This window comes from Anneissia japonica, unplaced genomic scaffold (assembly GCF_011630105.1).
Source record: "Anneissia japonica isolate Jap-2015-1 unplaced genomic scaffold, ASM1163010v1 scaffold14557_len124090_cov123, whole genome shotgun sequence".
NCBI lineage: Eukaryota > Metazoa > Echinodermata > Crinoidea > Comatulida > Comatulidae > Anneissia > Anneissia japonica.
In genome coordinates this window covers 76,513-102,676 of record NW_022685641.1, presented here as the reverse complement: position 1 = coordinate 102,676, position 26,164 = coordinate 76,513, and the positions used below count along the sequence as shown (strand labels likewise).

The window sequence follows — 26,164 nt, the reverse complement described above, 5'->3', positions numbered from 1 at the left end:
TATTTAGTTATAATTTTATGAGTAATTTATTAATTACATAATGACGATTTGTCATTCACTGTTTACAATGAATAATGTGTTGTTTCCTATACGTACCTCGTCTTGACAATTCACATTGCGTGCAGAAATCTTGAGTGCTGCTCTCAGTTGTTGAGTGTAGCCGAATGCAGCAATGAGATGTAGAATACAATCACGAGGATAGTACTACACAATGAACAAGGAATATGAAAACAGAGAATATACAACACATCATCTCTTTAATTAAAAAAATATATTTTAGGTCATTTATACTTTTTATTGATTTTTTCTATAAAAGTGTAATATTTATATTCAGTGCACATTGACAACTCGAACGAGTCTAAACATGAATGTGAATTTTCTATTTAAAGCTGTTTTTCAGCAAATTTTATTGGTTCGTGGGCGATTCAGAATCATACATTTGTTTGGCTTTCAATCAACATGGACGCCCTATGTTTTGTACCTGTCTCTTATACACATCTAGATGTGTATAAGAGACAGCTTCAATCAATACGTATCAATTTAATAGAGGTGCATTACAAAGCATACCTGCTGTATGTATTAATAATCTTTCAGACAAAATTTGCCTATTCTTTATCATTAGATACATAAATTCTGTAGGCCCATCTGTTTGGAATCATATTTTTTTTGAAAAGCTAAATTTTTAAGATCATATTTGACTTTCTCTTGAGTAGAGATTTAAAACTAATCCAAACACATATATGTTTTAACGACTAATTAACGATTTTACTAAGCTTTCAACCTATACTACTTTCAGACAAAATTTGCCTATACTTTATCATTAGATACAAAAATTCTGTAGGCCCATCTGTTTGAAATTATATTTTTTTTGAAAAGCTATATTTTTAAGATCATATTTGACTTTCTCTTGAGTAGAGTTTTAAAACTAATCCAAACACATATATGTTTTAACGACTAATTAACGATTTTACCAAGCTTTAAACCTATACTATTCTCGGACAAAATTTGCCTATTCATTATCATTGGCTATTATAGGGCATGGGCTGCCAATCTCTGTTCGAATTCATACTTTTTGCGAAATTTTATATTTTAAACATCGTAATTGCCTTCCTCGTGATTAGAGTTTTATAACAAATACAAAGACTTATATATTATATTGACTAATTAAAAAAATTACAAAGAATTTTATACAAACTTCAGACAAAATTTGTCTATTCTTTATCATTTGGATAAATTTTAAGCCTACACTATTATTTATAATTTTGTTTTGGAATAAAAATTTTGGTTTGCATTTGATATTTTATTTTTTGAATTAAAAACTCAAAATTATTTAACTACAATATGATAACATACAATATTTCGTTAATAATTAGACAGTACAGACGCGGACAATGTAACAGAGATATAATATTGTACAGTTGTTTGTCGGAGTCGACCAAAAACATCGAAACTAAAGAGGGCGCTAGACTAGTATTTTTGGTTATCAGGGATGATCGTTCCTCGTCTAAATTAACTATGAAACCAAATCAATAGCTTGTAATTTAATGTAGGCATATTTTGTTTTTGTATGTTTCTTTAATCATGTATGCACCATGCATTTTGTATGAGTGCTACCGTATCAAAATGGATCCAGTAATTTGATTGATGATTGATTCATTCATTCATTGGCTGTGTTTTGAACCAAATTAAGTGGGGACACTAAGCCAACATGTTTAAGTTAAATTTTCTCGCGATCCAGAATAATACTTTGATGTAAGACTTCACATTCACAAATTGTCCCCATATTAACTTCACATTTAACTATTGATAAAGGCATGATAACTGATATTAAATATTTCGTGGTTAACAATTACATATTAGTAGGTCTGGTTTTTAGATTGATGGTTTTCGTATAACTTGACAGAGAAACATATCTCTCTACTTTAGGCCTAATTAGACCCATTTATATTAGGACAATTAGAAATACAATATCAATCAATTCTTTTGTCGTAATCCCTACGTTCATGAGGAAGTCTCTAGTTATTTTGTATAAATCAATCAAACAATAATAGTCATTTTTAAAATCGAAAATACTTCTTCATATGTAGCTTTTACAGAATATGAGGCTGTGCAATCGATTACGAACCTTAAGCATAAAAAATATAAATATCTCAATTGTCAGAGCTTACGGGTCTGGAAGCGCCCCAATGGGACCCTTCAGATGTACTGGAACATTGCCCCTCCCCTGCCATCGAGCAAATCTAGGCTCCATCACTTTCATTTTGTGATGATTTTACACAACAAGGAGAAAATAAACTCATAAGCAGGAAGTAAAGCATTAGATTAATCCCATAGTTGCCGTAATAATGTATTGTAGTACAAATGAAAATAATAGCATTTGAAATTGTGAAATTTCCAATGGTCTTTCCGGCAAGCAGATTACTTTCATAAAGTACGGTATAATAAGTTGCTTATAACTCGGAACTTATCAACTCTAAACACTTCTTGTCCTTCAAATAAATAATTCAAAAGCCAGAGGCATAGTCCATACATGGTAGGTTTGTAATGTTATAAAGAATATTTAAAAGAGTGATTAATAATAAAAAAATATGCTATACCAAATATTCTTATTTAATTGGCGAATCCAGTATACTAAGATTTCATCAATACGGTCCTACTTATAGTTTTGATTTTGCTAAAAATTAAAATGGTTGACATCTTTTGAATTGTTACCAACAGTCTCTCATTTCAATTGATTTTAGATGAAACACGCATTTTAAAGAAACACACGCGAGATCATTAATTTGTCACGCATTTAGCTGTCCATGCGTATACCGAATTATCACAAATCCAGGGAAAATGTATTTAAAATTAGAAGAAATTGATTTTATTTAAGATATACAAAATGGTTAGAGAGTGCAGTTGCCAGCATCAAACTCACACAGTTGTAAGTACAAAAGTACGTGAATACATTAATTCACTGACAAGTTACTAAAAATTGATTAGTATCCAATTCATTTCTTGATTGTTTAAGTAGGCCTAATGATATGTTTGTGTGCTGCAATTAAACATAAAGTGAAACGCAAATTGTAGGCCTACGTGGCTTTATTAAAAATATTTTTGTTGATGTACCTGCTATTGTCAACAAACACTCCCTGAAAAAATTAGCTTCTCAAAATTCTCAGACCGTCGAAGCAGTCACTCACGCATTTCAATTCTCTCAGGTGGGTAACTACTAGTCTTCTGTGTAATGTAACCTATTTCAATTATAGCAACTTTTGATATGATTCTTTTTCAATTAGTTCTATTAGGAAAAAATATTATTTTTGTTTTTGTTACTGTTTTCACAGTAATTAAGATACCTCGATGAATCTCTGACAACCAAAAATACTTATCTAGCGCCCTCTTTAGTTCAGATGCTATTTGTACCATCTTTCTATCTTCCTACAAAAATCATGTACCTATTTCCTGCTAAAAATGATAATAATTAATAATAATAATAATAATAATAAAAATAATAATAATAATAATAAAAATAAAAACAATTAATAATAATAATAATTTTATTTAACTATTATTATTATTATGATTATTATTATTACTACTAAACTATTGGATGAATAGGCCCATTGCAATAACTTTCTTTTTTATGATAACACACCACCAAAAAATTGAAGACTTTTCAACCACTAATCCATGCACAAAGGACAGTTTTGTCTACAATCTCCAAAATGTTTAAATTCTCTACAACATGAAATTAGAAATGCGTCCTCTGTAGGCCCTAATCTTATTTAAAACATGTTAAGAATATCTTACATCCCAAAGGTGAAGGTCACCGTAACATATAATGCTTTTAACTATGTATATACATATTCCATATTTATTCTATTTATATATACACTTACTCTTTATTGAATTTTATTATTCCAATAATTGTTTTATCATTATATGCTTTTTATTTTTTAACTTTGCTTTGTCGTTTACGTTTTTGTTTTTAATGCGAGGGCCACATGATTGTTAGTAATTGCTTACCGTTGGTAAATAAAGTTAAGTAACTATAAAATAAATAAAAAATAACAAACTGATCATGAGCACACAATAACTTCAGTAGCGATACTCAAGAAGTCGGCATAATGGCATAAAGAATAGGCTCTTACTGTACCTACGTTTGTGAGTGAATGGTTCAGCTGCGCATGGGCCATGGCCAGGGGTCATAGGGTGAAACCGCTGGTGGCTGGTGCAGGGGGAGAAGACTCTGATGATGGACATTTTACAACTGTATCATTGCATCAATGATAATTAATTAATGATGATTAATTAATTGTATAATTGTATCATTGTGTATGGTCTAATTTGGTATGATTTTGATTCATTATTTGATATAACATAGATATACGGAAAACAGGAGAAAAACCAAACCTAAAACCAAAAAGCACCAAAAATTAAAATTGTTGATGCTATCTAAGATGACTCTAGAAATGTTAACAAAAAGATTTATATTAGTGTCTTGTAATAAGTACTTTAATTACCGGAATTTCTCTACTGTTTATTATCATTATCATTATATAGCATTATTAATATTGTTTGTGATCAATCTATCAAATTATTATCAATTTCATTTATTATCATCGTCGTCGTCATTGTTGTTATTTTTAAACAAAAAAAAGTGAATAATGAGACTAGAGGTTCTTTATACAAAAGTTTTGAATGATTACAACAACAAAAACGTCTTAATAATCACAACCAATTTCAAGCATTTAGGCTAAACTGGATACAACATGTTTCTTTAGTATAACTGCCATCTTCAGTGTAACAATTGCTTACAAGCAATTTCTAGTAGAGTGAACAAGTGCAATTACTTTTATTATTAAGCGCAAATTAATAAATTTAAGGCGGAGTATTTAAGTTATACAAAAGAATAGTATTGAATAATCTAATCTAACATAATAGTTTTAAACAACAATATTTAGATTATAAGTAGTGTCGCTAATAAGCAATATCAAGTATCTTAATAAGGTTCTTAAAATAGGTAGATTTTACACTAATGAGGGCGCTAGACTTAAATATTTTGTTGTCAGAGCAAGTTTAGAGAGTTTTGGTGCTAGAAGAGCTCACACAATCAAAGTTCAAACAATAATTCAAATATTACACCCATTGCCATTAACTTTCTATTGTAAATACATTATTGACTGAATTGATTAACCTTTTGTGAGAAATATTAAGGAATGTGTAACACTATTTGATAGGATTAAACAATGCAACCAAGTATCTTTTGACCGGTATGCTAGTAAGCACACTGTGGTAATTATAAGAAATAAACTTTGATTTTTAAACTAGTGGTATCAGTGTACTATGTACGCCTAGTCCTTAAAGATGTATAGCCCTCTAAAAATGACTAACAAATCATTTAAAACATAATTGAAATCAATTTGCTAATTTTGCACTAGTATACAAAAAATTAATTTGAGCATAACAATTATGAAGTTAATAAGTTTGTACCCTGCTATTTTTAACTTGACTTGATAATTACAATACAAATAATATACAATTTCTGTGAATTTGTGTTTCTATAATTTTCGCTGTAGAATTATCTGTAAACATTTTTAAATACATTAATTTATATGTTCAGGTTGATATGTTTGTGTTAATTTAAAAAAAAGGTTTTTAAAGATTTTTTTTTTAAAGTTTTTTTTTGGCACAATATTAAATATTGATTAAATTATACATTTATTAGTTTTTGTTTCAGTGTCATTCTTATTTCGCCCTAATAATGTCTTTAATGGTGACATTGCATGATGAGCTTATATTTGCAAGAAATGTGCTTTATTAATAATATAACTAATATTACAATTTGTTGTAATTATCCTTTGAATTAAATGATGTTGAACTATATTTGAGTACTGTATACATTACATACCGGTCTTTCATTTACGAGTTCTGGAGCGGCTCTGATAATGTTTCTTACTTCATCCCATTTATTGTTAAATACAGCGTTGAATAAGCTGAGACTGCGATGACAAAAGAAAACAAAGTTACTCTACTTTACTAATAAAATAGCTAATAAATCAGTTATACTGAAATATCAGTAAACCGACAAAATATATGCATGATAAATATTATAGTAATTGATTATAACATATTCATTTTGATTACTAATAAATTAATTAACTTTTTATAATCTACTACTATACATAACATTGATGTACATTCTGTCCTCAATGCCGTGCATCCGACATCTAGAAATACTGTACGTCCTCAATGGAACGGAGGCGGGTTTGTCAACTTTTGAATCCAGGAGGTGCTGTGGTCTGAATGATTATTAACATCACCATTATTATAGTCTATCATTAGGCTTTAATAATGCTTCAAGTTATTTAAAAAGAAAAACAATCATTTTACATAAATTATTGATTGATTTCTTTGCTTAGCCTAATAAAAATTCCGATGTCGATTTTATTTTTATTGGTGAATATACCATTTTAATTTCATTATAATAAATTTTCTTTTCATTTCCAACATTATTTAATCAATTATGCAAGTTAGAATATGTATAAAACTACGTTATGACGTAAATCTAAAACACATGTAAAGTAATATTGGTTAACACTTACGCTGTATATTGCGGTGAAGCCATCTTTTTTGCGTGTAGATTACAGACAGTGCTCTTATATAGTTACGGTACAGTAATCGTATAGGTACAGTACGCAAAGTTGGTGAGTGTGGTTTGCTCGGTACAGTAATTGTATACAGTACGCCAATAGGTTGGTGAGTGTGGTTTGCTCGGTACAATCGTATACAGTACGCAAGATTGGTGAGTGTGGCTTACTCGGTACAGTTATCGTATACAGAACGCTAACAGGTTGGTGAGTGTGGTTTGCTCGGTACAGTAATCGTATAAAGTACGCTAACAGGTTGGTGAGTGTGGTTTGCTCGGTAGTCGTATACGGTACGCTAACAGGTTGGTGTTTGCTCTGTAAAGTAGCCGTATTCGTACGCTGACTGTATGTGGTTTGCTCGGTACAGTAGTTGTATACAGTATGCTAACTAACAGATTGTTGAGTATGGTTTTTGATTGATTGCAAGTATACAAGCAAACGTTATGATTGGCTAACTTATCCACGTGATGACATACGCTGCAAGATTCTCCTTTGGTCGTTAATAACAGATTACGGCGTATTATGTTCGTTCCTGTTTAAATACTGATATAGGTCCCGACTGAAACCGTATTCAGTCTATAAAAAGAGAATTTTAATGTGCAACTAAAAGTCCTGTCTGCAAAATTTGTTTTATGTAAACTTGTACTGCAAACGTAAATAAACGTTTATAAAGAAATGCTTGTCTCTTCATTGTGTTATTTATTGATTTTAACACTGTATACTGTAGGCCTACGACATTACTTACTGCATTTATTAATTACTATTTTACGAAATATGAATAACTTCAATTGATAAAAAATATAAGTAGAAAAAAAGGATTCATATTATTATATAAATATTTAGTTTTTTTGTCTTTTTCATTTAATTCCTTTTTACCTCTTTACTGGGTCCTAAAGAAACAAGTACCTACTTCTAGGGCCCAAGATAATAATGTTTTTCCATTTTTTGTGATTGTTGCTATATTTTGTTTATTTTTGTATTATTATAATTGTATCAGTTAGCGAAGAAATCAGGTTTGGTGCGGCGCTTAATTAATTATTTGAGAGTGGAGCTTATTCGAGAGCGACGCTTGGTACCTAAGGTTTAAGCAATTCTATAGAAATGGTAAGATTAAAAACTACATTTTTGGCTAGAATCATCATTTATATTTATTGCACTACGCTTATGTTAAAATACAGAGTTCATATTTTATAGCGTTTGCTGTTGTTTCGCTAGCCGCAGGTCCGTGTAATTACTTCTCGAGTGCATTACAATAGACGAATGTTTTAACGGAGAAGGTCTAATATTCAAAATCGTGTTGCCACGACGTGCTGCGTTATATACGTATATACGTAAACCTGCCTAAAGTAAATTCGTCTAAACTAATAATCAGTTGACAATCACGATCAAAGAAAGAAAAAAATTATCGTTTTTTAAATATTTAAAATTGATCATAGGATTCATTTTGATTATAACTAAATAATGATGCACGCATGACGCGGCAATAATCTACCGCAATGTAGGCCTATACATCGGGTGTATCATTTAAAATGTCTTTTTAATAGAGTGAAAATTTTATACCTTGAAGTTCTAAATACACGAGCCTGTATAACAGCAAGTTCATAAGAAGTATGATTGAATCTGAGACAATTATACAAGTATAGTTGTCTTGAATAATAGTCTCCGGTTTAATAAAAGCTTTGTGATTTGTGACTACTGTTAGCTTAACCAACTGATGTGTATGAATCTTTAATATGTATACGTACCGGTATAGAAGATCCAATTTTGGAAAACACGCTTGGCTAAACCGTTGACAGTGTATTGTTATGATTTCTCATGGTTGATGGAAGATTGTGATGATCAAAGGATTACTGGTTATAATGGAGTCATTTTCCGTACCACGTCATTATTGTATCGGTATTTCAGTTATTCATATCATGGAGGTTTTATAATATTTATAAAAAAAAAATCAATAACGAGCAATGAAGATAAAGTGACGATGGGGCAACAGTTGGTATATTCAGGGTTCATGATAATATTGAAGTTCTAGGGGTCGAGGCCTGGTTAGCTATTGATCACAGCCGCCGGAAAATGTTTCTGGGTGTCAAATCACAGGGGTTGTGGTTCACATAGGGGCGCAGAGCGGGGTTAAGTGTATTATTATTATTATTATTATTATTATTATTATTATTATTATTATTATTATTATTATTATTATTATTATTATTATTATTATTATTCTTAAGAATACCACAATAATTTTCAACCTCAATACCATATAGGCAAAGCCTAATGAATTTTATTATCAAAACTCGGTATACTATAAAACAGACATGTTTCGGCAAATCCTTCGCCATCTTCAGTGAAACGAATGCTAACATGCAATCTACTATAGGGAGTGAACAACTGTGAAGCATTGTATTTTAAATAAATGGGAATTGAACCATAGCTATTTGAACAGACATCATGACATTGCATTTTTAGAGAATCGATGTGACTGTAATTGTAAAGAAGAAAGAATCGCATGAATAAAGATGATAACGTAATGATGAACATCAGAATGACAAAGTTAAATTAGCATATAAAAGTTGCTTGTTGAGAGAGGGCGTGTCCCATTTTATATGCAACGCCTCCTTGATTTTTCTTTGGCTGGCTGTTGAAGCGGAACACATTACACGAAAGCAATCTTCGTTGCATGAGGTTTTACATTGGGATAATGAGTGCCAGTTCCTGTCCGTGGTCATGTGTTCGCGCGCGTTGCAAAGTGTCGGCCAGTTTCGCCCATAGGCCCTATAACAGGCATTACAGCCTGCCCACGTGAATTTATACACAACGTTAGAACGTAGACCACTAGGGACAGGATCTTTCACAAAAAAACATATTTCTAATTTTAAATGAAGAAAAAACCAATTTGATATTTAAATCATTACAAAACTGTTTTGTTAAAGCATTTATCTTATGTGAAATAACTTTAGAAAATTTACCAGTGTAAGGCAACTTGAAATAACGTATATTCGATTTTTCGTTCGTTTGTTTGTTATCGAAGTGAATAAAGACAAGATACCTAGAAATAATGTTGTCAATTAAATACATTGAAACATATTTTTTCTAAGGATAACAATTAGAGCCTTGAGGTCACTATGAAAACCTATCCAATTATTGTTGGTCTTATAAGTTCTGTCGACTAAAGTACGAATCAATGAAATTTTGTATGGAAAAGAGCCAAAACTAAAGAAATTTGTGAGTAATCCTGTGAAAGTTTTTTTTCGATATACTGTACATTGGTTTGGGTGGATCCGTTAGTAGATTTTGAAACTAGGACATCAAGGAAGGGAAGTTTGTTTTCCACTTCAGTTTCCATTGTGAATTTTATGTTATGACGTGAGTTTAAATATTGAAAAAATGAATTAGCCTCAGTTTCTGATTTAAATAGGCAAAAAATATCGTCAACGTCACTACTGTTGATAGAATAGCACATTAGGTCCATGATATTGATTAAGCCAGATCTTTTCATGGTGCCCCATGAATAGGTTTGCAAGCACTGGGTCTAGAGGGGACCCCATTGATACCCCATCCACTTGATCATAATATGAACCATTGAACAAATAATGAAATTTAAAAAAATGTAAAATGTAGTCTACCGCAAGGTCTATCGTTTCATTATTATTATTATTATTATTATTATTATTATTATTATTATTATTATTATTATTATTATTATTATTATTATTATTATTATTATCATCATCATCATCATTATTATCATCATCATTATTATTATCATCATTATTATTATTATAATTATCATTATTATTATTAGATTAGATTAGAAGGGAAGCACTGAAAACACCAATAATCAAATCTACTCCAAAGTGATATGTTTCGCATCACGGAAACATTAATTACAAACCATAAACCACAATATCTTAAACATAAGGAACTTGCGACAATGTAGATCGCCTATTTGATATGATACGCCAAATCAACAGAGAATAAACACATTATAAACAGACTGAAATACAAACTCCAGTTCGATTTCATTATCTAGCAAAGGCATTTCGATTTCATGGCCTTGAGTCAAAGGATATTACGGAAGCTTAAAGTGACCTTCCGAGTTTCCGAGTTTCCAAGATAATTATCTTGGAAACATGGAATAAACACTTATTAAGACGTCTTTCCGAGATAATTTATCTCGGAAAGACGGAATTCCAAGATAACGTATCTTGGAAAGACGGAATTCCAAGATAAGTATCTTAGAATGATGGAAATCAAAGATAACGTATCTTGGAAAGACGGAATTCCAAGATAACGTATCTTGGAAAGACGGAATTCCAAGATAAATTATCTTGGAAAGACGGATTTCCAAGATAGGTTATCTTGGAAAAACGTCTTTCCAAAATACATTTTGAGGATATTTCCTGCACGATTAAAATCGTAACGGTACTGGGTTCGGTCTTCAGGAGTTCGTGTTTCCTACAGGTCAATCCATTCATAGAAAAGGCCTCGTTTTAATTATTGTTATTTATTCGTTAACGTCATTATATTTACATTTAAATTTCCAATGTTAAAATAATCTTATTTATCAAAATTGTATATTTAAATAATATAGTAATAGCCAAGCCGTGGTATAGCCTATTCTAATCAGACTGAAATACAAACTCCAGTTCGATTTCATTATCTAGCAAAGGCATTTTGATTTCATGGCCTTGAGTCAAAGGATACAGACCTAGGCCTAAGTTTTTTTTTTTAATGTTATGTGTGTTTGAATGGGTCGGTGTATGGGGGTGGGGTGTAGGTTGGGGTGTATGTATATATGTGTGTGTCACCTTGGAGTTTTCGTGTGTTTGTGTGTCCAAAATATCTCAAAAACGATTGCAAAGATCTAAATAAATTTTACACGGAGTGTTATGACCCAATGAAGAATGATTTAATTTAAATGACGGTCCAGAGTAGAGTGTAGATATGAGGATCATTTCAATGAAAACATCCTAGACCATATATTTCAAAAACTAAACAACTCATCTGAATAAAACATTCGTGAAAGTTTAAACAATTTATAAGAAATAAATTATCAGTTTGGTGACGACACAAATTCGGGTGTGATTTCGTCCCTGACATAAATCTCTCTAAAATAGATCATGGATCAAAATTAAACTTTTTTGAGTATTTTTTCGTATATCAATGAATTTTTTTTTTTTTTAAATTTTATTTTCGGGGACAATCAAACGTAGAGTACGAATATAATGATCATTATTTTTAGAATATGGTTACCATATACCGTAGGCAGATACAGGTTATATGATGAATATTGAAATTAGTGCAAGTACACAAATTCGGGTGTGACTTGGTCCCTGACATAAATCTCTAAAATAGATCATGGATCAAAATTAAACTTTTTTGAGTATTTTTTCATGTATCAATGAAGATTTTTTTTTAATTTTTTTTAAATTTTATTTTCGGGGACAATCAGACGTAGGGTAAGAATTTAATGATCATTTTATAATATGGTTACCATATACCGTAGGAGGATACAGGTTATATGATGAATATTGAAATTAGTGCAAGTTCAGTAAATATGTACAGCGTTTCATATGTACTAACTTCACTTTTTTTTGGGGGGGGGGGGGAATTTGATTGTTTGCGTAATATTTCCGTATCAACACCGATACTTAGCATGTATTCTTTTTGTCAATTATACGAGTAAAACGTTCCAGTGTGTTCAACCAGATGAAGTAGGGAATGGCAGGTATACAGTTAATACGATATAAAGTGTTTCTGGTTGGCCGGGTTAGCATATTTAGTGGTTAGAAAATTAGTTGGCTTGTCACAAAGTTGGCCTACGGTAAACTTTGGGAAAGGCATTTCGGATTACAAAATTTGAATATGTTCACTCGAAAAAAGAGTCCACAAAAAGCCAGACAAAATTGAAAATAGTGCCCCTTTTTTTAAATGAAAGAAGGTGTTTGAGCGAGTTACTGTACGTGTTTTTGAAAAAGAACAGACCGAAGCGAGTTGGGGTGGCAGTAGTGGTGGCTAAGTAAATTAGAAACATATTTTTTGTGATTTGTTTTATAGAAAGAAAATTGCGGTGGGCTGAGGAATGTTCTTTACTGAGTGCTCTTGTTGTTGTTGTTATTATTATTATTATTATTATTATTATTATTATTATTATTATTATTATTATTATTAATATTATTATTATCATCATTATTATTATATTATCAATATAAGGTAATAATAATAATAATAATAGTAATAATAATAATAGTAATAATAATAATAATTATTATTATTACTATTACTATCATCATCATTATTGTTATTATTATTGTAACTATTATTATTATATTTATTATTATTCATTATTATTATTATTATTATTGCTGTTAATGTAATTTATTATTATTTTTATTATTTATTATTTATTGTTTATATTAATATTATTCCTTTTAAATAATATTATTAATAAGTTATTAATATTCATTATTATTACTTATTATGATTAATTAATTATTAGTTATTATTATAAACATAATTGTAGAAGAAATTTGTTTCTCCTGTAGATCCCCATCCTCTGCATATGTTCACTATGTTATGTTGGAGTAGAGGAAATAAATATTAATGATATTACTGTTTTTATCCTCATTGTCATCGTAATTTTTAGGGCCACTTCCTAGACACCGTGGCCTCAAAAGGTCTCGCAAAGAATAATAAAACGCAGCATTCTTTCACGCAAAAATTATAACCTTGGTAAATCTGTGTTGTACATCTAAAGAAATATTTTGTGCCGACGAGTCACTTCATGGCAAACATGTTATTGTTGGTAAAGTTTAACGTACTTTGAAAATAGGTCTATTCAATATATTCAACAATGCGGAGTTCGGTAAAGTATAATGCAAACAAGTAGGTCTATAATCCTCTGCAAATTATTAGGTCGTTAAACTGTATTTCACTTTTGTATTCATTATTTTTTCAGACTTAAACAAGCATTTGGTTTACAAAATATTTGTTCGAACCTATTCAGTCAAGTCACGCACAGCTATGGTTATTGACAGCAAGAAATATAACCTTATAAGTAGGTGTTATTATAGAAGGTTGAACATAAAAGAATGCTTCGTGCCGCAGGCATACACGATATTAAAATTATATCAAAGAAGTACTTCGACCCAACATAATACATTAAACTTAAAAGTTAGACTAGATCATCGGTATGAAAATAAATTGTATGAAAAGGGAACGAAAGATTGTTTAGTAAGTGTACAAGTTAAATAACGCAGTACATTTTGCGAAAAGAGTGAGATTGTCTCAAAATTTACTGCCTATTCACCACTAAAAGGACCCCAATGGAAAGTCTTCCGACTTTTAACTCGTGATATTTTGTTTAACAATATTTAAAAATAAATTTTATTTCTGGAAGATTAATCAACCCATTGAGTTCAGTTGACACCAGAGGGCGCTGATGTAGTTTTTAACTTGGTTTGCGCATTATGTTACTATAGATCTCCGTCTGGTAGGCCTAATATTACGGTAATTAATATTTACCATTATGTTTAATACCGTAAATAGTTATTCCTTCTATTATCGATAATAACATGCTGAGTAACATTGTCAATGAAAAAAAAAAAAAAAAAACACGAACAAACTATATTTAAATACTCCTACATAATATAAATTTATTGTATAGGAAAGAGAAATCCACCTTATGGATTTTATTTTGATTAGTTCTATTTTAACATTTTATTTTCTTATCGTAAGTTTTTGATGTTTCAACCAGTGATAATGATTTTGTTATAATTAATTATTAATTTGTTGCTACTTTTTATAGTTCCGGTGAATTTCTGAATTTCGTTGCGTTTGCGCCAGTCACCTTTGGATATACTCCGCTTGGCGCCCTCAGAGTTCTTGTAGCGTAAGTACCGTATATTTGTAAATGTGCCTATATACCATTGCTCTTTGGGTAATCCCACTTCACGCTTCGTTTCGTTTCATTTTTAGTAATTTTATACAAAAACAATTCCATATTTCAGATATGTTAAACAAAATATGAAATTAAATTGGAGTTTAAATTTATCATTCCTATGCTGTAGGCCTAGAACATAATCTTCGATGAGACTCATGTATTAAGGCTAGGTGAAACTACAGGCTTACTATTATTGCATTTATCCTTATTCCCTCCCCCCCCCCCCCCCCCACAAAAAAAAATAATGATAATAAAAATCAACAGAACATTTACATAGAAATAGAATTACAAATGCTACTTATGAATTAAAAAAATAATTAACAAAAAATTGGAAATGACACTTTTATATAGTAAAATTTATCATCATCACATTACCATTAGTCAAAATTAACCACCAACAAATTCTCATGATCTTTTATTTTCGGCAACCTCGGACCTAATTAATAAGTGTGATTATACCATAGACAATAAAACTTAAAAACATTGTCCTTGATGTACTGTTTTTACTTTACCTACTTCAAAACCGCGAGTTCACAACCACCTCAGCCCCACCATGTTTGGGGCTGAGGTGCAAAAAAAAAAATTGAGGAAATAGTAGCACCATTAGATGGCCGGAAATGACACGTTTATATAGTAAAATTCATCATCATCACATCACCATTATAGTCTAAATATGAAGCTCCAGCAAATTTCTTATGATCTTTTATCAGCACCGGCAACCACATAGATCTAATTAATGAGTGCTGTGTACCATAGAAAATAAAATTAAGGAAGCACTTACTTTAATGTATTTAATTTACTTGACCTACTTCAAAGCCACTTTACCTCAGCTCCACCATGGTTGGGGCATAGGTTAAAAAATTTGAGAAAATAGTCCTTTAGATGGCTAAAAATGACACTGTTAAAATTCATCATCACCTCACCATTATAGTCAAAATGAGCGCCAACAAGTTCTCATGATATTTTATCAGCTATTTCAGCAACCATTAAAGATCTAATTAATATTTGATGTACAGTGCTATAGAAAATAAAACTTAAAAACATTGTCTTCGATGTATTTACTTTACCTACTTCAAAACCGCGAGTCCACAACCACCTCTGGCCCACGGTTGGGGCTGAGGTAGTAAAATTTGGGGAAATAGTAACTCTAGATTGCCGGATATGACATTCTTATATAGTAAAATGCATCATCGTCGCTCAAATTAATCGCTGTTGATGTACCATAGAAAATAAATGTAATTCAGATGTTTGTGGGCAGAAATGTATTGGTATGTCATGCTATAAAATAGAATATGTACTCTGGCTGTACAGCGCTCTTTCTTTAAAAATGGATCATTTGTGCAGGTTATTTTAACAATCTTCGGGCATCTTCTTGACTTACGAAATTGCACTGCGGACGAAAGGTAAGGGGGCCACCCCCTTAACAATACGTGGGAGACGTGTCAGCTGGCCCATTGATCTGCGCCCATGGGTGCATGAGTCCACACCACCTCAGCCCCAACATGATTGGAGCCTAGGTGCGAACATTTTGAGAGTACGGACCGGCCTCTGGGTGCCAGTGCACTCGCAACCTTAAAAATCTTAGCAATATTAATTTATGTCAACAATGATGCAATTATATTTCTTAATACAATTTATGGGGGTGCGATGCGATCGCACCGTTTCACCCCTGCATTTTCCCCTGCCCTTTCCTCTAAAATCGATTAAATAAGCTTTTGAAACCCCTACATTGTCAATTTTTTCAGGAAGCTTAGCCCGTAGACCACTTTCGAAAGATCTTTAGTGCCCGACCACGCCCACTTTGCTCTTGTTGGATACATGGTCCCCTCCCTGTCGGGCAAATCGGGGAGCTGCCACTGTTTCGCAACCCACTGAGCACATTTATCTGGAGGTTGTGAGTTCGATTCTACCCGATTTACTTGCAAAATTTTTTCCCGAAATATGTTTGTACTGTGCTGAGTATACTGCAGAAGAGTATGCGAGATCGGCACAAGATAATTTACTAAGTTATATTTCATTTAAAGCTTAAACGCACGACGTACGACGCATATCGACGTAATAGGGAGTTTTCGATGCACGACGTTAACCTTAACTTTAACGGATGACATCATAATTTATTCATCTTGCGTTGCAAAGTACGTTAATTTCAGGATTTTACGTGCTCGACGTACATTGGTTACGGGTTTGCGCATGCATATTTCGATTTGTTTACAAAAGGGGCGGAGCTATTGCGCTGCATGTTGGGTAATAACGTTAAATTTAACGTCGTGCATCGAAAACTCCCTAATATATCGTCGTGGACAGTATTCGGGTCATGAAAATAGTAAATGTTTAATATTCTACAATGTGAATGTACCCAAGGCTACAACAAGTTTAAATGTGTCAGGCTGCAACGTATGACGCTTTCTGAATTGGGCTTTGAACATTCTGAAACTAAAGACGCACTGAAACTTGAAACTCAGTGCTAAAGGAAACAGTAGTTTGAATTACTTAATTTGTGTATTTTATTCAATAATTAGTTATCAATTGAAAATTAAGAAAGAATTGCTGAATATTTGATAATACGAGTAGTAAAATGTTGGTAAATTTGTAAAAAATTGTTTATTAAAAAAATGTTTTCTTCGCGATGACATCACTAATGGTGTATGATATATATTGTATATATATTAATCTGAACTTCAATATAATACAAGTAATGATATTTCTTAAATTTCATAATTAATATAAAAAACGTATATACATCTTATATACATGAGAAAGTATAATACATACTCCTAGTATTGAAGTGCACGCCATTATTTTAGGATGCAATATTTCGACATTAATTATGTAATTATTAGGATTTCAATACTTGAAGTATTATACTTTCTTATCCGAGATTAATCAGTGGACCTTTCGGTTTTTAAACATATATTATCAAAAGAAAAAGTTAACATTAATGTTTTTATGTATATTGTGTATCTATGGTCCTGAATAACAGCATCAAAAGTATGTAGTTTTGATGATTGAAAGGAGAGCAAAATATAATTTCTTAATTAAAAAGTGTCCTAACGTGTTAGGCCTACTGTGGTGTATGTAACCATGGTAATATATATTCTGGTGTTATTTTTTATTGCACTGTTATCTTTAAAATGTTCCTTTACACCTTTACTTCAATTTTCCACATCTTTCATGGCAGTATAACTCAATTTCTTTCTTTATATTTATTCGTTCAACTTTGTTCAGTGCTTCACTAATTGATTTGAGATGATTTACTTCAGCTTCCTGTCTACTTCGCCACTGTACCAACATTTCAATACAGGCGTCTACAATTGGTGGTGAAAAGTCTGACTCAATTCGATTTATTTCATGTTTCTCCATACCAAGGTAGATGACGAAATTTGTCAAATCTTTGCCATCAAGTTTATTAGCGATAAACACTATGTCAATATCAACTAAGCAACCTGTGATAGAACACATAAATTTCCAATAACAATACTGTATAGACAAATCCTTTTAGAAAATGCGTGCTGTATGATTTAAACAGATATTTATAAAATGAACAGCAAATCTTAATCATCAAAATATTTTCTGAATTAAAAATCGTAAAGATACTAAGTGAAAAATAGTGGTCTAATGGTTATGATACCAGGAGGTCTTGGATTCGATTCCCACCCGAATTACTTGCAAAAATTTTCCTCACAAGTATTTTGGGACGCACAAAATGAACAATGAGTTCCTCACCTATATAACAGGGGTCACGTTTGTAGATCAGATCAGTTCGAAGGGTCAAGTGATTATGCAAAGTGACTAAAGGCCAACCCAGACAGCGTCAGCTGACGCAGCCCGACCCGATTAATCGTCGGGGACAGTCTTCAGCTGTCATGAGAAATATTTAACTTGTTTAATATTCTACGACGCGACTGCACCCGACGCACACCGTCGGGTCTGCGTTTAACTCACACAGACCCTGAGTCTGAGTTGGCTAGAGGTCTAGGAGAATAGTCTAAAATATATTTATTTGTATAAAAGGGCATACAACAAGCAATGTTTCTCAGGATGTGCGAAAATGTAATACATTTGTAGAATAGCAGTAGTTTTTTAAAATAGATTTTTACTACTGTACCTTGCATTGGTGTTGGAATTTCAAGCAGATTTATATGAGTTGTTGCAACTTATGACTTGTCACTGTAGCCATGCCTTTCACGTACACTTTGTGCAAGTCCAACAAGCTTCTGTTGCCTCAAAGTGTTCACCATGATTGGTATTTGTTGGCTCTTTGATTGGTCATCCCTCCAAGTAACCAACAATTCCATGATGCAGTCTTCGACCAGTCTGTAGTTTTTTGTTATCTTTTTTATATCGGTCCACTTGAGTCCAAGACGCACTCCCAGTCTCCTCCATGATTCGGGATCCAAATTGTCACAGATAAACAGCAAATCTTGATCATTAAACCATTTTTCTACATAAAAATTATACAGATTATACAGTGAGTAAAAAAAACACTTAGTTAATGATGTCATTGACTCTGCTGTGTACTATTGTTTACTTTGGTATCAAAACAGAAACAAGCTACAGAACAAAATGTGAGGTTAATTTGCGATGTATTTCTGAAATCATGAGATACTTACCTGCTTCTCGCGTAACAAGATTTTCATCGCTAATTTCACCCTCAAACAATTCTTCAGCTAGTTTCCTGAGCTTATGTTGTTTCAGAGCAGTGCACAACACTTTACGTTGATGAATATCGTTACTGAGGCTGCTCCTCCAGTCATTCATCATATTTTTGGCAGCCTTATAAGTCTGCGTATCATCAGCATTGAACTTGTTCACTTTCGACCACTTAAGTCCCAAAAACGGACACCAAACCTTCTCCAGCTGATATTTAAATCGTCAGAAACTGTCACAATGGTGACGTCACCCACAAAGCCTAACAAACAAGATAATTATTACTTGAAAACGTAATTATCCCAACTGTATCTGACATGAGTTTTAGACACTCCATTTAAAAGAAAATTAAAACTTTCACTAAAAAAAAAAAAAAAAAATTATACCAACGCAATTGATCCCTGGTCTCCCAAAATTTCAGTACTTTTTTTAACTTTCTGTTTATGCATAATGTTGGTTTAAAAAAACGAATATACAAAATAATTGACTGGAGATTCGGGAAAAATAATAGCATGAGCTCTTTTAAACCATTATCCAATTTTACTTCTTTTTTTTTTTTTTATTATTATTAACATTGTTTAACAGGGATAATTGAAGGGCTATTTTTTTTTGTTTTTGAAAACAAATCGGTCAAAATCTGTTTTTTTAAAACTGATATAAACTTATTTGTTTTGTTAGTAAGCCGTAACACGAAGTGTTGATTACAATTTATTGATTAGTACATAAATACTAAGTTTAGCCTCATTCAATGGTATACAATTACAAAATAAATGTTATCAATCCATACCTGAATGGTACTGAATGGTGTGAATAAAATATTTAAGAAAGTCAACTCAAATACATGCTGAGATTGACAGAAGTGGGAAAGAACAAACACTAATTTTCAGGTGGCTCAAAAGCTGTTAGGTAATAAGCCCTCACACCAAGCTATACCCCCTTTCACATAGGGGCGAATCCAGCGGGGGAGCCACGGGGCCCCGTCCCCATCCCTCTCAGTTCCGCCGAAAAATTAAAAAGAGAAAAAAATTGAGAAGACTTAAAGGAAGAAAGAGAGGGAAAAGGATGTGTACCCATGAGTTCAGTGGTGAATCCAGCAGTGGGCGAAATGAGAGCTCAATTATTTTACCACTCACTAATTTTGAATTTTCTATTGATTGACGAAGAATACAACGCTATATTCCCGATGTCAAATTTTTCAACGATTTCATAAATCAGTATGGAAAAAAAGGCCAGAAGACAGAAACCTAAGACAGAGTTTTCAACCATTATCCATGATCTGTGGTGTAACGCCTATGCGCTCTCGTGTGGCGGTCTGCAGGGCCACCGATCCCTAGGGGCACCTTTGGTATCCCTACCCATGGTCCAGTAGTGCCCTCGCTGTATTGCACCCAGGGCCAAAAAGGGTTTGTTGATACATAACAGCACAATATGTCTCCAACATCGACTGTAGGACATATACCATTTGGAGTGTGGTGCCCAGCCGGCAGGACCCCCTACATTTGTCAAACTTTTAAAAAAGATAAAATATTAGACTATTAAAATAGTCTGAATGAGTGCAATTTCCAGGCATCTAGATGTACCATAATCACAACTCTCAGTCTCCCAGTTGCAAGGACATAGGGTGTCTAAGGGAAGGGGAGCATAGCTCCTGTGGGCAGAAGGTCAACAATTTTGTCAAGGAACACTGCTTTAAAAAAGTATTTTTACCATCTGAGAGTGCTATTTCCAAGTGTCTAGAGGGGCCTTGAAATTTCTCACCTCAGCCCCAACCATGGGACACTATGGCATTCCCCCACCCCCTTCAGAACTGACGATCAGCAATTTTACTTTTCTATATTTTTGCAGGTTTTTTTTTTTTCTTTTACCGCTTCCTTCAACCATTTATTTGGTTTTGTTCTTTTCTGTTGTCCTGCAAAGTGCATAGACACAAAAGCTATATCTGCTATACAAGTGCACAATTTACCTTGTTGCATGTCATCTTCAAATAGTCGGCGGTAATGTGTCACTTCCATTCCATTGCTTCCACATGGCAACACATCCATGTCAAATTGGCGCACAATATGCATGTGAGCATTCCTACAATTGCAAGCAATGTACCTTGTTAATTCCACGCCCCTTGCACGGCTCTGACAAAATATCTTTAGTTCTGTTTCAAGGAATATCAACACCTGTAGCAAATAGAAAACTGATCGTAAATCTATTGATGTTAATGACATGATTAATACATTTAAAAAAACCGATTTCTTAGGTGTTTCAAGTCATTGAAGGCAGTACCTTCGCACATACTGTCGGCGATGGTTCATCTTCCTGGGTAAGCTGAGCGGCATTGAAGATTTTTCGTCTGATGATTGTTGTTTGCAAAACGAACATAGGCCTCTGTCATAAGCAATTTTCTATAATGTATCAGACATAATATTTGATACTTAAGTGCTTTTGGTTCTGGTTTTGTATGGGGGTGTGTGTGTTTTATGTGCTTGATGTTCCAATAGTAAAATGGTATTCCTTTTATATACAGTATTTAATTTTTATTTTTTAATAATGATGATGGTGTTGTTTCAGTGGCGTCGAGAGGGGGGGTCAGGGGGGTCGCTGCCCCGGGTCTACTGGGGGGCCCGGACCAAGATGAAAAATTTTTAGGGTAAGAAAAAAATCTCCATAGGGCCCGAGCCCAAGCCAGGATGAAAACTTTTGTTTTCAGAACAAACTCTTAGGAGGAGACTTAATTTGGGGAGCGGCCGAGTGGGGGTCCCAAGTGAAGGAGGGGGGCCCCAGTGTGAGGTGTTGCCCCGGGCCCCTGACTGGCTCTCAACGCCACTGTTGTTTATTAAGGTAATGACGATAATGATGGCGGTGGGATTGGTACAAATGAAGACGACAATGATGATGATAATAATAATGATGGATGATGATGATAATGATGGTGTAAAAGTTGCAATTAAGATATGTAGAAGCCTTTATAATAAGAGACAGATGACTATTCAACAGAATTTCAAGAAATATATAACAAAACTACAGTAATGCTAACATTATTTAAATTATGATTAATGTATCGATTACCTGTATTGCATTTCTATTGTTTAAAAAAAAATTAGACATGGCAAATTTCGAATGTAACATTCCATAATCTACCTAGTACCATTATGAATAAACTTGTCATTTATATTCAAAGTAATGTAAGTACACTTAAGTTGGCAGAGATAAATAATCTTAAATTGCACTAAATACCTTAAACATACGACGATGCTTGATTGAGTCTACACTCAAAACCATGTGATGAAGTTCATCGATACCCAATCCACGTGCTCATAAGATAATGTACGCTCATTGTCTTTTACAGTACTTGGAATCTCTCAATGAACTTAGTTACTCCACGCTGGAAAAGATCGTCAGGTAGATAGCGACCAAAGTCATGAAAGATTGAAACTGCGCGAATCCCGTAATTGTTAGTTTGGGTGGCATCTATTCGTTTAGGCTTCAAGCGCGAAAGAACGTAGAAAATACGTTCAACTCCCTGAAAAGAAGTAAACACTTCATGTCAAAAATTGTCAAAAATAGAAAAAGAACATTTTAAACAAATGAATGACATGTCTATGATGATTTTAATTTGCTTTTATCAATTGATGTGATAAAGCATAGTCTTAGGGCAAAGAGAAACAATATTATTGAAAAAAAATACCATTGTAATGTTTTTCTCACACACAAGTACAAATTTCTGCATGAGAGATACAAAGAAGTCAAACATCTCATCTGAAAAAATTGAAGTCCTTCCAGAGGTGTCTTAACAGATGCTCCTCTAGGACTCCTGAGTCCAATCTTCTCCAGGCCTTTCTGTGCTTTGTTTCCTGAAATTTAATCATTCTATATCAGGCTATGCTTTTATTGCAAAAATACATCACTAAAATAAATAAATGTAAAATTGTGTGAAGTTTAACTTACCATAATCTTTGGATCAATAACGGTTATTATTGTTTTAAACATGTCAACTATTTTCATCAGATCTAAAACAATTATGTCCTTTAAGGTGTCGTCATCAGGAAAGTAGAGAATCTCGCCAAGGTCATGTAAATACTCAAGCAGCACCATTTGGGCATCTATTTTGACTGCACAATGCTCAACTAAAGCGATCACCTGATGAAGACTTATAGTCTTCTACGTGTGTAGAAGACTATAAGTACAAATAAACAGCTGAAATTCTTTTTATGCAGAAAAAAAAAAGGATTTTTCAGGATGTTTGGGAGTATAATTTGGAGTTTAAAATTAAAGAATGTTGAATAGATGCTTTACCTCTTTGGTTGGTAAATAGATATGTTCCACTTTCAACTTCTGGATTTCTTGTTGAACAAGCAGCCATTTTAAAGGTAGTTTCCTAACCATCCTCTTTACAAACTTTAAAATCTGGTTCATAATGTTAGAAGCATTGCTCCTTGCGAACGGTAAGCTGTTCTCAATAGCAAAGAAACTTGACACCATTGTTTCACAAGGTTTCCCTTCCAATGCTTTCAGTATTCTATTGAATATTTCTTCGGCCTGAATTAAACATAAATATTAATCATCAGACATAAATGTGAAAATGTATTTACAACAAGATCAACTACGTCCACTGCAGCAACGAAAGCAATGTAAAAAGCAAGATAATGATGGCAATGTGTAAGTGGTCATGTTCATTGATTTTCAGTGGATTGGATTGGATTTATTCGGTGTAAACACCAAGGATAGCCTATGAAGACTTGTCCACTAATGAAACTTGTATTTCAGCCCTCTAGCTGAAACACAAGGAGAAGCAGCGATGGGAATTGAACCGGGGACCTACAGATCTTGACGGTTCAGCGCACACACAGTGGCTACCACCAGATTAGCCAACAGAGCTAATCAGTGGTCACCCTATTATCCACCATCGTTAAAATGGCCAATCAGATGAAGTATTTTCTTCTTAGATATGGATTGTTAGTGTATAAAACACCCAAAACAAATACTCTTTGTAATAATTCCAAAATTATAATTCTAGTGATGTCTTTGTGGTAGTGAATTAATTGATCAAATAGTCATTTTAATTAGTAATCATGCTCAAGTACTGTAGTTAAAAATCACCTCAAATCACATTATTTTGCGAGTTATCCCCCTCACCTAATCACCGATCCCCACATCCCCCTCACCTAATCACCGATCACCACTTTACATTCCCACCACATCAGCTCCCTTATTTCAAGGCCCCCCCCCCCTACACCACTGATGCTAGGGCCTGCTAGTAGGAAAAGTTTGTAGGCCTACTACTATACAGGATCAGATTGCGCTATAACCAAAATACAAATGTATGTTATTTTTTCATACCGGCATGGTTGTAGTATCTTCTTTTCAAAATAATTCCTATTCCTCTATTTTAACATATTTCAATTCAAATAATAATAATTCAAAGTTTCTTCTATACCGGTTATTATGCATGCAAATTTAATCTAAACTTTAATCATTGAGATTAGGCATGTAAATAGAATACCCAATCGGCAGTGAATGTCCTGATTTGCGAGAAGAAGAGCATGCGCACATACTCTTGGAAGCAGCGCTTCCATTCCAGCGTTAAATTGGCTATTCTGACGCCACCACACGGTTGTCACAATAGCAAATTTAAGTGTTGTAGGGTATCAAAGAGTATATCTGAATTCCATTGACTCACTCAATACGTGATTGGTTGATATTGAAAACCAGCCATGCGGAAATTCTAAGCAGCTGAAAGTATGATGCAATAGGCCCGAATGTAACTTATCCTAGATACCAAAATAGGCCAAACATTAAAAAACTTTGCTTTTCCAATAAACTACAGCAATCCACTCGAAAAAATTAAGGTTTATATAGAAGATTGTGGCTAAGAAACGCTAAATCAAACGCAGAAACTGTACTACTATATTTTCTTATTTGTTTTAGCCAGGGTATGCACTGCATACTTTGCTTAACTGGGCAGATCAGGCTTTAAAAAAGTGTTTCATTACATACTGTACAGGGTAATATATGACTGTGCTTAGCTGAAAAAAATCAGGTTTGGTGCAACGTTTATTCAATCATTTACGGTATTGTTTATTGCACTATTTTTAGGAGCACACACTGCACCTACCATACCAGACAATTCCTTGGAGAATGCAAGTTAACAAGGCACGAGCAACAGATAATTTTCAATGACAATCAGCACGCCAACAGCGTCACTTCATCAAGCCACACCTGGCCTCTCAGTTGGAAGCACCCGGTAAAACCCAATATCGGATCAGACTAAGAGTTAATTTGTGTCTGACATTTGATCAAATAAATTGTACATCTGTCAGAGTACGCTCAAAAGAGGTTCTGCAGAGTAAAGAAAGATGATGATGGAGCGGATGCCGGCTGTCAAAGAGCTTCTGGCTTTGACTCTGGAATTATTTAAATTCATTTCTCATTTGCTGCATTTGTTGAGATTCAGCGTCTTGTTCATTTTGTAGGAAGGGGCTATATAAATCATATCAATTATTAATCTAATCAGCCATCAACAATTAGAACTGAACTACTACAAAGATTTAGTAACACTATACATAGTAATATTCACAAACATACATTTATATAGCAGGGCTTGTTATTAGAAAATGGCAATTAATTGGGGGAGGGAGAAATTTAAGCTAATAGTGTAATAATAGTTTTACACACATAATTACTACTACAGTCATAAAAGTAGTGTTAAAGTTCAAAGCAACACAGAATACCTCCTAGCAGACAGCACTGCCACAGTATTTGGGATTTTTACTAGATTTAAGTGATTTTCAAAACCCAGGTGCTCTGTATGTATGAATTATATTGAATAAAAAATTTAAAAAAGAAACCAGAGCCTTGCAGGCGTCAACGTTCCTATGCATGATACACGACTTTTAGAAGTATATATACGTGTATATATATATATATATATATATGTATGTATATATATACATAT

At 33.0% G+C, this 26,164-nt stretch overlaps 1 protein-coding gene and 2 long non-coding RNA genes across 4 annotated transcripts in view; 1 reads left to right on the top strand and 2 right to left on the bottom strand.

The window, feature by feature from the left end:
* The first annotated feature begins 6,632 nt into the window (after positions 1-6,632).
* LOC117111797 lies at positions 6,633-14,756 on the top strand. The gene is made up of 3 exons (XR_004445923.1): positions 6,633-6,838; positions 13,591-13,689; positions 14,440-14,756. It is a non-coding gene; the product is annotated as an uncharacterized LOC117111797 (long non-coding RNA).
* Positions 14,757-17,081: 2,325 nt separating this feature from the next.
* On the bottom strand, positions 17,082-19,462 carry LOC117111786. The gene is made up of 3 exons (XM_033254779.1): positions 19,185-19,462; positions 18,680-19,015; positions 17,082-18,017 (listed from the first exon to the last, which is right to left on the bottom strand). Exons 1-2 carry the CDS (start codon positions 19,333-19,335, stop codon positions 18,729-18,731), a joined length of 438 nt encoding a protein of 145 aa, XP_033110670.1. The 5' UTR covers positions 19,336-19,462; the 3' UTR covers positions 17,082-18,017; positions 18,680-18,728.
* A 1,892-nt stretch (positions 19,463-21,354) lies between these two features.
* Positions 21,355-26,164, bottom strand: part of LOC117111775 — an 8,071-nt gene continuing 3,261 nt past the window's right edge. Inside the window, exons 2-6 of one of the 2 annotated variants that reach the window (XR_004445917.1) lie at positions 23,506-23,748; positions 22,898-23,063; positions 22,458-22,732; positions 21,496-21,597; positions 21,355-21,389 (exon numbers count right to left, since the gene is read on the bottom strand). This is a non-coding gene — a long non-coding RNA (uncharacterized LOC117111775). Of the gene's footprint in view, positions 21,390-21,495; positions 21,615-22,457; positions 22,733-22,897; positions 23,064-23,505; positions 23,749-26,164 lie in introns of both variants that reach the window. The other variant, XR_004445916.1, reaches the window with a different exon arrangement.